We start from the raw sequence: 14,926 nt of genomic DNA on the forward strand, positions 1-14,926 counted from the left end.
GTATCACACCAGCTGCGTTCTCATCCCGCTCAGCAGCTTGTCCTACTTAGAGAGAACACACTAAAAGCCCTCCATCAGGATTCTGTTCTGACTGCCACAGCAGTCCTGTCCCGCCCCCCACAGTGCGGCCCAAGGCTCCACCAGCACCACGAACCCTCAGCTCAAACCCCTGCTCCTGCATGGCTGCACTACCCAGCGATGGGGACTGGCAGACAGAAAATGCTCAGATACTTAATATATGAGAAATAATGTAAAAAAAAAAAAAGGAATAAAATAGTATTTATGTTAAATGATTTCCCTGCAAGCTTAATCTCACCTTGTAGGCTATTTCTTCAGTAGCTTAGATTTGGAAGAGTATTTCTAACCAATTTTCAGGGTCCTACCTCAGTATGCCAAATAAAACCAATACACAATGATAGGAGCCGCAGCCCATGCACAAAATTTATTGTGTGCTACTGTTTATAAAATACTTGAATAGTTCAGAACATGCATAAAATTTCCAACTCAGTCGGGGTATGTACAGACCGTACTTCATGGCAAACAAAAAAAAAGGAGATGAACTCTAGTGACATAAGTTTCAAGTTGTGTTCCAGGGGGATGAGAAGGACATGTAGCAAATGTCAAAATATTAACAAAGTACAGTGGCAATCAGTACAGTCCATTATTTGTGAACAAATTAGCACAGGGCTTCAATTTTTATTTTAACCAAGCAGTCCTGTAGATATCAAAATACATGCAGTCTCGAGTTTACACTTTCACTAATGCCTTAGCAGTTGAACAGAGCAATTGATTACGCGCTGCTTCGCCTAGAACAAAACCTATGTCCAATACAGTTTCAGTTGCCTTTACAGCTTAAAAAATAATGACAAGCTTGCAGCTATTCAGCCCAGTGATCACTAGCTACTTATGCAACCGCAGAACTCACGATAAACTAAAAGTACCCATAACGTCTACGTAACCTATAGATGTACAGCATAGGTCTATATATTAAGTATTTGCAAAATGAAAACATGCATACACAAAATACAATGCCAAGCTTTACAGACTTGATATGAATCAAAATTTACTTAAACAATGTACAAAGTTCAATTAAAAGTACCTTAAAATTAACACTCCCATATTTTTCTTACTTTTAAAATTAGTATATATAATTTTTTTTTTTTTTTAAAGTTCAAGGTGGGGAAGAGTCTTGAAAAAGCTGGGCAAAAACGTTTCTAAATTAAATAGTTTTTAAAATCTGTGTTCAAGTAATAAACATTCCTACATAGAAATCTTCCCATAAGCTGTAACTAAAAAATACAGTGAATACAATATAGACTTAGCAACATCTAAGGAGTAAACCTGAGGTCAGCTTTTTACAGAATGACCAACTGAGATTTTATCTTTTTTTTTTTTGGCATTTTTTTCTATTTAAAATACAGTTTTTTGCAGCCTCAGAAATTTTAAGACCATTCTAATCTATTGTTTTAAAGACATTTCATGAAACCGATGTCCATTAATAAATAGTTAGCTCTTAGGGTCGTATTTGAAAGTCTGATTTAAAAAACAAACAAACAAACAAGCTACCTCTACCGAAAGAAAAATCCCATTTGTAAACGTAAGTGTTGACACCAACAAGCATAGGACGCTAGTCTAGGGGTGCTTTAGCGATAACAGCCCGCTTCCTTCCTCGGAGCTCTTCTGCAGCAGACTGAATACACACAGGATGCTCCCAGGAGGTCGGTCACTGTGTGAAGAGAGGGGCTGTTGTCTCAAAGCACGACGCTGTCCTTCAGCAGGGTCAGCTCGGTGGTGTTCCTCCTCCTGATAAGCAGTCACCTCGCTGACCCCCCCGGCTATGTCCTCTGTTGTCACATCAAAAAGCAGTAATCTAGGAATTCTCAGGCAAGACATAAGTGAGTAAACCAGAAGTTGACGTGGTCACTGTGCATTGTTGTTGCCAGTTCCATTGTTTCCATTGGCATTTGTTGTGTTTATAGTATTAATACCATCTTGCTGAAGAGCATCTTTTCTTGGTGGCATTCTCTCATTGATCCTATCCAAACCTTTTGCTTCTTCAAAACTGCAGATTTTATGTTGCGGAGAGAATCCTCGTATTGCTTAACAAAATGCAAATTTGATATGTCAGTAACGGAAAAATAAGTTGAAAGCATATACTTTTTCTAATAAACGATGCTTAAAAACAGGTAGGAAATCAGCCAAGTAAACCTATGGCTCCGTATCTGCACTAGGAAAAGCTTCTCTAAGCTGCTCTCCTGATACGCTCAATGGCTGTCGTGAGCTGAGTTTATAACGAAAAGAACAGACTATGGCAAATATTCAGCAAGGAGGAATCAAGGTGCTGAAGCCCACTTGATTGCTTCTGCATGTCCCTGGCGTGGCCGGCTCTGAACACCCTTTGCTCCCGCTGCCAAGCTCATCTTAACGCCCCTGCGCCTCAGGGGAAGGTCGCTAAGATGTAAGCGGCACAGCAAGGGCAGCGGAGGCAAAGCAGCAAAGGGTCACAAAAGTGATCAGAGATTGGTGGCCTCATCCTGCAGTTTTCATGCAGGCAAAACTGCGGGACGTGGGTCACGTTCTGTGCTAATCACGTGGATGATGAAAATGGACACAACCACGGTCACTGGGTCAGCACGGCGTTTAACGAGGGCGTCATTTAAATACGTACGTATTTAAAATGCGTGCAGAAAGCAGGTATTATTTTTCTACTGCTTATTTTAATGAATGAGGTCTGTAGTTGACCTTAGACCTGGAAACAGTTCACTGCACTGTAAGACTGAGTCCTTTGGGATGAAATAATTCAATGGCGACAAGAGCAGAGCTTTCACTCACAACAGAACATCTTACATATGTGTGAGAGAACAGAATACAGCCCTTGTTTATAATTCTGGAGTTCTGACTTCCTTAATTAAAAAAAAACAAACGATAAAGTTATTAATTAGTGCTTTGTGACCAAATCTGAAAGCACACAAAGGTGCCTCTTACAATTGCTATGCTGTCTGTCATTCACTTCATTGAATATGGAGCAAGAGGAAACTAAAAAGTATCTTTGGAAAAACTTCAACAATCTGAAGTGGAGTACTTGAATATCAAATGACTGGATGGCATTTTACTCAACACAGCTAAAAAAAGGGTGAGCACACAACAGCTCATTTAGCACAGAAGCACCAATAATCCGTGGACTTTAATATGCCTCTTACTGGCAGGTTGGCATATATACCAGAAATAAATTTGGTCATCCAATTATGTACAAAATCAATAGGAAAGAAAAAAAAAACCATTACATTCGTATGTCTTGCGTTATCAGATATGTTACGGAAATTGAATATATATATATATGTTCAAAGGCAATTAAAAATAGATTTTTTGAGAAAAAGCATGCATAAATAACCCTCCTTCCACACGTAACCAGCCCCCCCCCAAAACAAAATCTTGCAGTTGAATGCAGAAAAAAAAACAAAACACTAAACACTATCATTATAAGGACTTCAAGACAACACCACGTATCACAACATGCTATTATACAAAAACCTACTGCATATTTTGTAAAAACAAACAAAAAAGACCAAAAAAACCCCAAGAATATCCCTAAAATATTAAAGATAATAACCATCCTGAAGCCAGAAATGAATGTTACATGTAAAAGGGATGAATCAATATAGTTGATTCATCTCTGCTTGTGCAAGTTGAAAGTAAAACACACCCACACAGTACTTTTGAATTCCCTCCCAGACACCACAGATCTCTGCCAATGGCAAAGACTCTGATCATACCTTTTTCAGCCTCAATTGCCTCTACAGTGGCTGTACAGAAGTGAGCAGATGCATGCAAAATGAATGAGAAAGATGAAGAGTGTAATATCGCACAGCAGAAAAGGCAATGATCAATTTAATATAGAACGCTACGCCAGATTAGATTAAAATTATTTAAGATTATAATTAAGGTTCTGGGGGTCATTTTTAAGCTTAAGTGAAACTCCTCCTTCATTTTAACTATTACAATTTATCAACTCAAAGCATACCAAGAGAAGTACTGATTACTGGAACTTCATTTACATTTTAAACTGTACACTTCTATGAGATTATTTTTTTTCTTTAAAGAAAGCAACATAAAATTTCAACTAATGTTAAAGCTGTGGCATGGTTAAAAAGAAAACCTATTTGAGATTAGCTTCCTGAAGATTAAAACGTATTAGTGAGCTTCATCAAATTACCAAGCAGGATGCTCTAACACTATCAGCGTTCTGATAATAAGAAAATAACTCCTCTTTCTATGGTTAACTCCCTGAAGTTAAACTTGCAAACTTCAATTTCTCACCATATTTTACGCTTAAACGAGTATCTCTGGGGACTGAACTGTGAAATTTGAACTACAAAAGACAGATGTAGCAAGTCGTATTTACAAAGTCTTATAAATTGCTTAGCTGAGCCAACAACAAAGCCTAGAGCAGGAAGAGGTCTGGCTGTAACATAGTCTTGGTGGATGACTTCATGGGAACATGAAGAAAAATCTAGCTCGCTGGTTTTACTGCAGTAAGTAACCACGACTAATGCTGTAATTTCTGAGGTGTGAGATTTTTTTTGTCGCTTACTGTTTTAGATCTAATAGTTAAAGATATAATGTCAGGTTATGAGGACATCAAAATCAAAATAACCTTCCACTTGGGCAGATCAGTCGAACAAACCGCACGTAACTAAGAACTAAACTGTAGTTAAGTTTCACTGCTGCTATCAACTTTATACCTCCTCTTCTATCTGCCATGCCTCCAATCACCCAATTTAATAAATTCTAACTGAAAATAGTACCTAGCAGTAAAGCTACTTGCGTAGTGTGAGATACAGATGAACAACAATGGGTATCAAGCACTGCACAAGTAGGTTTACCTATATTGAAGTGAATACTAGGAAAACTAGCAATGTAGGAAAAGACAGCATTAGAACAGAATTCATCAGAGTGAATTAAGTTTAGTACTTCTCATTTCCTGGCCAACATAAACCAGACACAGCAGATGTATCAGCTGCCTACACTCTGCCTCAACGTTACATAAAACCTTCATTTCCACTGAGATGCTTTTTTTTTAAAAAAAAAACTAGTTGCTTGAATTCCTGTTAAAATACTGCGGAATACGTAAGAATAATGCAGCATTCTAACTTTTACATACTGCACATTTCGAGTTACAAAAATACAAATTCTACACAAATCTAAAGGGGCAAGGGCAATTCCAGAACTGTATCAAAAAATCCACTTGAATGGATGCTAATTTATGTTTACATTAGGGAAAACCAACTCTCTCAATTTCTAGAAACAAATTAACCTAAGAATTGTTTTAGAATGTCACTGAATACATGATATAATCAATTTGCCATATAAATACAGAACTATGTAAGAAAAAACACCTCTTTCCACCACTTCCTGTTACCTGTGAAGTCTTTGTTTTCAATCTTTTCCTGAAAAGATCATGAATACTGATTTATCTCTGTAAATTATGTAGCTTGGTCATAAATACAGATTTGAAAATTTACTCCTAATTCATTCTACTTGTGCTACTTTAGTTCCAAAAATATCTCATAATATTCAATGCACTTAAGAAAAAGGCAACTTTCACCTTGACACAAAAGAACAAACTGACTGGAAAATGCAAGCACTTGAAAAAAACACACCGTAAAGACTCAATTTGGAAAATAATTTTGTTGGATTCTCTTTTGCAGGTACATCTAGATTAAAACTATAACCTTCGTAAGTTCTGATTAGCCTAGAATAAACGTTGTATTATACTAACATATTCGATGAACTGGAACTCTTTGTTCTGAAAATTCTCACCTTCACAGTAAATTTTAAGCAACAAAGTTGAAGGAAACCAATGGCATTTCCATCCTCAATTCCAAACGTCCCCCTGCTTTACTTTGGGGACAGATCTGACACAGATCCTTGCCAACATATTAAAAGAATTTAGAGATGTACAAAGACTATATCATTTCTCAAGGTCTATTTTTATCCTAGTACATTAAAGCTAACTGGAAATAATCTTTGATTCTTTTTCAAAGAGTATATCCGTACATTTAAGGAAAAAAAATAATAATATACAGATTTTTTCAATAGGATGTAGTCCTGCATAAATTTTTCAAAATTGCCTTTGAAAAACGGATTTGCCTTTGTTTAACCCTTTCGCTGCAGTCAGAATTTCCAGTTTACCCTCAGACTCATCTGTTTTGCAGCAAGAATCTGTTCAACCAACTCCCACAGAGCAGCTGAATTAGATCGGTTACTACTTGTGGAGCCCCATGCGGCACCGTGTCAGTGCCTCCAGCCTCCGCTCCTATGGGAAAGGCCTGTATGTTATGAAGCACAGAAGGCATGGCTGAACAGATGCTTCCAGCAGTAGCAATAGTTGGTAAGATCTGAGAGGAATGCACACACGTACTCCAATTTCTTATAACTTTCACAGCTTTTTACAAATGTATTGGTAAACTGCCTGCTTAGATCCTAGTGAACTTTCCCATGAATAAAATAGTATAAGCAAAAGCAGTGATGCAATAGATATTATTTTCTCAAACCTGGAGATTTGAGAGGCAGTTATTGATAGCCTACTGATCAAAAAGTGATTAGAAATTTGTAGTAGGAAATCCTACTATCAGTGACCATATTTTTGCCAAGAATATGAGTTCACTGATGCGATGGTTACAGTTAGGTATCAATTAGTGAAGCTTTATTTTATTTTCGATTTACTTCTAGTTTTGCAACTTAGCAAAATTTGAAAAGTTCTTTTCAAAAACAGTAAAATCCTTAACTGTAAAAAAATAAATAAATAATTGGAATTTAGGGAGAACTAACAGTCAGCAGTAGCTCTTTAGAACAATCAGCATGACTGAACAAACGATGTATCTTAACGTAATGCATCAAGGAATATTGCCATCAGAAATTCCAGTCGAGGAAAAAAGAAAAGAAAAAAAAAAAAACACCCACAAAAATCCAAAATGCATTTTGCATACTTTCCAAACGTCCCACATTTTCAGTAATGCTACAAAGCCGTATGCTTTATGTTAAAAAAATTTTCTAGTCAGTTTGATCCTCTCTAATACTAGCAATGCAACACGGTTAAAAATCTGTTAAATGAGTGAGAGGAGTACAAACTCATTTTTTTAAGCATAATAACGTATCTTATTAAACAACGGAAATTAAAGCTACAACATATGCTTTTGGAATAGTTGGATGGGTTAGGAAACATACACCACTTCTTGTTATAGACATTCACAAAACAATCACATACATACACTGGACATATAAATTTACTTGTAGACATTATATGTCCACTGAGAAATGACTTAAAATGAGACATTCATGTTTCAAAGCTAGAAAAGAACAGCTTTGATTGTTTAATAGTAAATGTAGTGAAAGGGTTTAAAAATATGGAAGAAAAAAAAAACTAAGTAGAAAATTTAAAAATCTTCAAATAAACAGTCTAAATCACAAAACAAGAAAAGCAGCTACTCTTGCAAAACAGGTTGTGCAAAAATGTCATTAGGTTAATCAATATATCACAATCCTTCAATAGTTGTAAAATTCAGCAGTCAAACACAACTGTTTTGTGCTTTCTATTAAATCTATGGCAAATAAAAAGTCTGAATATCTTATGTTGAGCGCTGCTGATATGAAGTCCAGCTTCAGATGGATGTATTTTAGTTATCCACCCCTGCAAACAGACCTGGACTTCATTCTTGTAATACGTTTGGTACAATCTCACAGCATTCTCTCTAAGCCTAGTTAATCATTTATGGGCCTTGTGAAAAATATGATCCAATGATTCAACAAACTAAAAAAAGAAAAAGAAAAAAAGAAGAAAAAAAACTTTTACAAAATATTCAATGAGCCAGATTACAGGTGTATTTTGTATAGAGTTCTTTTATTTTCATGCAAAAAAAAATATATGCACACTTAGTAACACCCTTTTATTTTGATTTATTTACAAGTTAAATTCAATCCCTTTATTCTCAACTGATTTTATAACAATTACTGAATAATTTTCAAGTACATTATTGTTCAAAATGCACAGACAATGTGCAGCAGCAAATGCAGCGAACCTCAAAAACAAGGTGCTACAACATTGCTTCTACATCAAGAGACAGACAAGTGTCTGGGATAGTGGTTTAATTTTAACACTTATACAGACATACATCTATACCTAGAGAGAGACAGACAGATCTAAGAAAGCAGCTACATCTGCAGAGGAAGGAAACAGCATGTTACAAGGACAATTCAGGGAGGTCAATTATACATAGAACATTTGACAAACAACATAGAGAACAAACTTTGGCATTAATTACCAGGGTACAAAACGTAGCACATTTCAATTTATCAATGGAGTGTAAAATGGAACTCTGCAGCCTGTAGTTGTTTGTTAAGATTGGTATCAGTGAGAACTTGACACTGTCCATGAAAATACTAACAGATACGTAGTAAAGTCATTGTCATGGAAAGCAGACAAGGATGCAAAATTACATTGCAATTTTTGTATCTGATACGACCAAATATCTTAACACGAAATCTCTAAGGTCACCCCATCTGCACTGCCTGAAAAGTTGTAAACTGAGGATGCGCAAAGCCTGAAGAATGTGGCCTGACACTGCTGAACTCATTTGCTTTTAGTTTTATACCCTGGTTAAGTATCCATTTCACATTGCCTGATTAACACATAACATTCCGCCTGTATCAGCCGCTAAGACAAGAACTGAAAAGCATAAGAAATTCCCTGCATGCATTATGTGTAGTGTTAGCGAAAGAGTGAGATGTGCCCCAGTCCATCTGAGGCACAGCAAGTTGCATAACATCATTACCACTTTGCAGGGTCTGTCGTCCTCCAGCCAACACTCCACTAGGTAACATTCCAGTGGGAGTCAAACCCTTGAGTGTCAGCACACTTTCACTCTCCTCCCTGGTGCAAGAAAAAACAGGAGTGAAAATGTAAGTATCTGCTCACGAAAACTGCTATTGGAGTAAAGGATGGGGAGGAGAGCCTATTTTTGCTATGCTTTATGCATGTCAAGACTAATGCAAATTCAAATTCTATCAACTAGAAAGGGGAAAACATTCCTATGCCATACTAGTTTCTCCTCCATCTAAAAGTCACAAATACTGATTACTTTTGAACCAACAAAGGAGCAATTATTCACATGCAGGTTTATTAGCTCTGAACATAGCACTGGATGCCTTATGCGGTACTGAATGTAACTCAGCACCACAAAACAATCTGCAATTTCACTGAAAGTATTTATGCTCCAGGAGATACCAATTAAAAAAAAATTAACCCTGTTTGAATATTTATGGTCTGTGGAGCTACATATATATATATACACATAGATACACTGTGCATGTACTGTAACATACTGATGTACTATAAGCATACTATATTTAGAGTAAATACAATCTCTACCTAGCCTGGTACAAGAAAATGGGATTTTTAAGTAGCTGAAAACAAACAAACAGAACAGTCCAAAACACCAAGAAAAGAAACAGCAAACAAAATAAGCCTTCAACTTTCTGCTACGACAGACATTTTCCTGGACAGCCCGGACCTTCTCTTTCATACTTCTTATTTCAGTATATCTATTTTGACATTGTGCTTCTAAGACTTGTAGTTCATCTACAGAATTAGTACAGTTGGAAAAGATCTCTAAGATCGTCTAGTCCAACCACCCATCTACCACCAATATTGCCCACATAAAAAATTAACAAAAAACCCCTATTATTTAACCAAAAATACCAACATCGATGGGGTGCGCTGATTAGCGAGATGAGATTCTGATGTGCCATGACCTCCCTGAAAAAATGTCTGGCATCTATTATCGTGGAACAGAGATGTGATTTCCAAACATATACAGATTAAGAAGGGTTTTAGGAAGGCAGAAACAGCTCCAATACCTGAGAACAGAGAAGACTCTCGCCATCTTGCCAATTGCACGAATTTTGTTCCTGATTATTTCTTTCCGTGCGGCAGCTGTACCTACTTTCAATGGAATAAGAGAGAGTCTCAAGCTCATTGGTATTTACCAAGCTGCCATTTTTGAGTGCATCAAATTCAACACAAGTACTTAAGTTTAGTACTCTTCCTAGGAGGTCAGTACCCAACACTTAGGGACACAATATTATGAAATTCTGGCTTCAGAATACCACTAAAACCATAACCACCTCTGTGTCCACAAAACACGCACAGAAAGGTTTAGGATATTCACAATGATCTGCTCAAGCTGGCAAGCATCTAAATTACCATCATTACAGTGCAGTAACTATCGTAATTCCTCTGTTTAAGTTTTATAGAACCGTAGAACCCTTAAGAGTTGGAAGGGACCTTTATAAGGCCACGTGGCCCAGCTCCCCTGCCAAAAACAGGGATGTACACAGCTCAGTCAGGTTGCCCAGGACCTGATCCAGCCTGGCCTTGAAAGTCTCCAGGGATGGGGCATCAACCACATCTCTGTGCAACCTGTTCCAATGCCTTACCACCCTTCACTGCAAAAGACTTTTTCCTTATATTCTACCTAAACCTACCCTCTCTAAGCTTGAAGCCATTTCACCTTGTTCTATCACTACTCACCCTGCTAAAGAGTCTGTCCCCCTTCTTTCCTGTAGCTCCCTTTCAGATATCAAAAGGCTAAAAATCACTCCCTGATATCTCTGTATATAAAAATGTAGGTACGAAACTTGATAAAGAAGTAAAAAATATAATAAAGACACAAAAAAAGACAATTGCTAATTCTTGCACAGCTAACTGAGAGAAAACAGATATTGATTTGCCTGATTTTATGTTGGCTCTCCCAAACATATACCTGCACCCACTGAGAACTGAACTAAAATACCAAAGAACTGTAACGTGACCCCCTAACCAATTAATTCTGTGTTCTATGTCACCTTAAGTTTGCATCATTTGCAGAAATTGCTAATACCAAAGGCGTGGAATAAATACTGCATATTCCACAGAGCAGAGAAATACTATTTGTGGTAGACAAACTGAAGATAAAACTCTGAAAGAGGCTTTGGATTCAAATGGGAGCTACCTTTGCTTGCACTGATATAAAAACAGAAACGCCTTTCTTCAACAACAATTTTTTTGTTCCATCTGAAAAGATCGAAGTCATCCTCCTTTCCTTTTGAGGACAGCCCAAGTCCCCTAAAAAGTGTAGGCAGATGTGGGGACATCAAAACAGCACAACTGTCAGAATTTTCAGACCGCCACCGCAAGAACGCAAGGCTTCCTGTCACACAAGGGTGGATGGACTTCCCACCCTGAGCACCAAACCAAATAAAATACAAGAGAAAAAAGGCAGGAAGAGACCTCTGTGGGAACTCAATGAAAGAACCCTGGGGTATGACAACTATCTGTCAACCCACTGAAACTGAATGAAGAAAAGAAACCCACAAACAACCAAGTAAAGCATTTTTAGACAAAGGAATAGCTTTGATGAAATACAGACTTCAAAATTAAAAAAAAAGAGGTGGTGGCCTAAGGAAAAAAAAAAAGAAAACAACCAAGGGATAGGCTGAGTTTTTTTATTTCTACTAGAAAGAATTTTTCTGAAATTTTTAATATTCGAGATGTTTTTACTTTCTCTCTCTGAACATTATTAAAGAGCAGTTTGAAATCTGGAACTAGAAGAGAGGTCTTTCAGAGTTTTTGAAAAAGGTGGAGCTAAATAAGGGTCCACACATTTTCCATGCACCTCACTCAGTTTTCCTCCCACCTTCACCTGCTTCTTGAAGGCCACTGCTGCAGGGCTGTAATGCACAGGCTGAACTGATTACAGGCACAGCTGGTACCCATATCTTAACTCTGGTAGGTCACTATGCCAATAGAGGAGAAATCCTGGTTTAGGGTACTGTTTTTAAAGGACCCTTTGCTGTTCCAGCCTTTCAGAGGGAGCACAGCCAAGACAAAGGCAAAACATACTACTCCAGGCAGCAGCACTGCACTGATGTAGCCACTGAATCCTGGTTTGTTCAGAGAAGAAACAGCAAAGTAGCATCTGCCTGCTGGAGAACATCTTGATTACACCCTAAATTAGAGGGGATATGATGGAATGCTCCTATTGTCCATTGCTAACACTTCTTCCACAAGAAATGAGTTCTGAAATGCTCACGCTATTACGCTCCGAAGAATTCATATAAATGTTGCAAGTAACCCTATAACCTAATGCATTTCCAAATATGAAAAATATTCTTTGAAATGGCAGATATATACAGAGAGCAAATGGACTATGGGGTAAGTAACAGCTAGAAGAATTTTCCTGCACAGAAATATACACCCTGGGATTTCTGAAAAGTGGGTGACAAATTCTGAATTTAAATTAGTAGATGACTTCTTAAATTAGTAGTGACTTCTTAAATTTTGCATCAAGTCATCTTCAAAACTGCATATACAATCAAAAGTATCTTTTTGACATCTCAGTTGAAGGAAACCGAATTATTATACAAGCCAGGTTTTGGAACACTGTAAACACATTACATGCACAATCTCAGAAAATGCTCACAATGAGACCTTCAAAAAAGCACGACAGACGAGTGAATGCTCCCTACACATGCAGGGCCAAAGATGTCATTTTAGAAATAGGTAAAAGAATGAAATTCTACAAAAAAAAAAAAAAGGGAATGGAAGAAAGGAGGAAAGATTCATGCACAGAAAGACAGATGTCTTGGAATATGACTTCTGATTAACAAAATACACAAACCTTTATAAATGTCCCTTTAAAATGGGAAATAAAATAAAACAGTTTATGTCTCTGGACAAAAAAAATATTTTCTGTGATAATACTTGTACCGGCAGGTTCTGTGAAGTCATATTTCAAAACACTCCTACTCTGTCTGATCTGTACCTTTTTTACTGCCATACATGAGTCGCTCTTCAGATGGAGAGTCCAGAAAAAAAGGAAGTGAATGATGGGAGAAAAAGATGAGTGAGACAAATAAAATAAAGGTATTTAACCTGGCTGTGGTTATATAAAGAAGGAATGGATAAGAAATGTGAAAAAAGAGAACGTAAAACTGCAACACTTAAAAATGCATTATTTGAATAAGAAGTGGAATTGTTGATATACGCTAAAATTTGATGATAAACAAGTGAAAACTTGAAAGTCAGCAGTTAAAAAAAAATATTCACACAGAAAGATAAAGCAGAGACAGTACCTAGGCGGCATTAAGAGATATGCATCAAGCAAAGAAATTGTTATAGGAGACAGAAGAATAAAATAAATCAAATTAGGAAACTGCAACTATTGTACTAAAGACATGGCACACACAACCAACTGATGAGTGCACTTTGGCTGGACAACCTAAATCCGAGAATAGCAGAACACCATCAAGCCTTATTCTGCAAACGTTTGGTGTAATTGTTTTGTCTTTAGTTCAGTAGAATTACGTGCATGAGAAACATAAATTCACTGTTTGCAGGATCGCATCTGAGACTATTTCTAATTTTTCATATTTCTAACAACAGTCTAAATGGCAACGAGTTCAAGAGGCTCATGATCAATGCATTCCGACCTAAAACACAGCTGCTTTAGCACAACACAAATCTGCTGCTGAATTTGAACCCAGTAATTGTCAAACATTAAGAATTGGATGATGTCACTAAAGTACCTCATACATTATTTTTAGGGCTTCTCAAAGGCTGCCTGAAATGTTCATTCCTACCCCCCAACCATCAACCAATCCAACAAATAATTCTGTTACTGGATATAATGAAGGAAGTCTAATAAACTTTCTGTGACACAGAGGACTACTGTAGGAAAAAAAAAAAAAAAAGGACGATTGCTAGGTCTTAATGTTAATGCCTCTTCATCACCATTTTAACATTGCTTCTTTATCATAGTATTACAAACACCTCCTTAACAATCCACCGTTTTCAAAGTTTACAAGATGCTATTATTTATTACATAAAACAGTGTTATATAACATACAAACACTTTTATGGTTCAAACTCAAAGACCAAGATTTAAACTTTTAATTCATATTTCGTTTGAAGTACTTTGCCATAAGAAATATTAGATCTGACTTTTGACTGCATCAACTCTTCCCCAGAGAGCAGACGTTAAGAAATTAAAGAGATTAAAAAAATTATAATATAAAACACCAACAAATTGGGAACATTTTTTTACAAGTTTCAGCTTCAAATGTCACATGAATTTTTGCAAAGGATACAACTACTCCTTCATGACAAACATGAAAATAAAATTTCCTTCCCTCCTCCAAAATGCTAATTATCTAAGGAAAAACTTGAAGGCAATTTCCTTCAAATTTCAGGAAATAAATTATATCACTTTAAGTTAATTACTATTTCTGAGGTTATTTCCATGAAAAAAAAAAAACAACCAAACAGCATATCTAATATTAAACCCTACCGTCAAATTGATCTTCTCCCTCTGTCATCAGTTCATCATCAGAACAAATGCTCAAAACATTCACCAACATTTCTGTTACTGTATGTGAAAAAAAAAAACTTAATTAATTGCCTAAAGAATTTTAAGTATTTCCAAGCACACAAGATGTAACTAGCTACCAGCAACTGTAGTGAATGAGCTTCCCACATCATAAACTCTTCTCTGCAATCTGGTCTCTAAAATGTGTGCTGTCATAGAACTAAAAAAGCTCACAGAATTAAGCAGTCAAAAACCACACTACCTATCACAGACATGGCATGACTTTCTTTCCTTTTTCACAAGGAATTGTTTTGGATAAGAATTATCTTCTTGTACGTTAGTATTTTTTTACGCCATGGTAAGTCTTTATTTCAATTTGACTTTATGCAAAATTTACTGATAGCTGAAAATACTTGGACTACTCAAATTCAGGTAAAAAAGGAGAAAGCTATTCCACTCCTGGCACCTGCAGGCACCTAGCAGAAGCACTGAAGCAGAAAAATATTTTGATATAAATATGATGT

At 36.6% G+C, this 14,926-nt stretch overlaps 1 protein-coding gene across 5 annotated transcripts in view; it reads right to left on the bottom strand.

Annotated features, from left to right (window-relative positions):
- PPP3CB (protein phosphatase 3 catalytic subunit beta) overlaps positions 1–14,926 on the bottom strand; it is a 45,033-nt gene that overhangs the window by 115 nt on the left and 29,992 nt on the right. Inside the window, exons 10-14 of one of the 5 annotated variants that reach the window (XM_065746809.1) lie at positions 14,385–14,462; positions 9,916–9,997; positions 8,832–8,929; positions 3,774–3,803; positions 417–2,099 (exon numbers count right to left, since the gene is read on the bottom strand). In XM_065746809.1, coding sequence (XP_065602881.1) covers positions 1,921–2,099; positions 3,774–3,803; positions 8,832–8,929; positions 9,916–9,997; positions 14,385–14,462 — 467 coding nt within the window. In that variant the 3' untranslated portion in view covers positions 417–1,920. Of the gene's footprint in view, positions 1–416; positions 2,100–3,773; positions 3,804–8,831; positions 8,930–9,915; positions 10,001–14,384; positions 14,463–14,926 lie in introns of those variants that run through there. The other 4 variants (XM_065746808.1, XM_065746811.1, XM_065746810.1 and 1 more) reach the window with 4 other exon arrangements.

The sequence above is a fragment of the Cyrtonyx montezumae genome, unplaced genomic scaffold (genome assembly GCF_038088225.1).
Source record: "Cyrtonyx montezumae isolate F1298 unplaced genomic scaffold, pur_monq_1.0 scaffold_4, whole genome shotgun sequence".
In the NCBI taxonomy this organism is placed as follows: domain Eukaryota; kingdom Metazoa; phylum Chordata; class Aves; order Galliformes; family Odontophoridae; genus Cyrtonyx; species Cyrtonyx montezumae.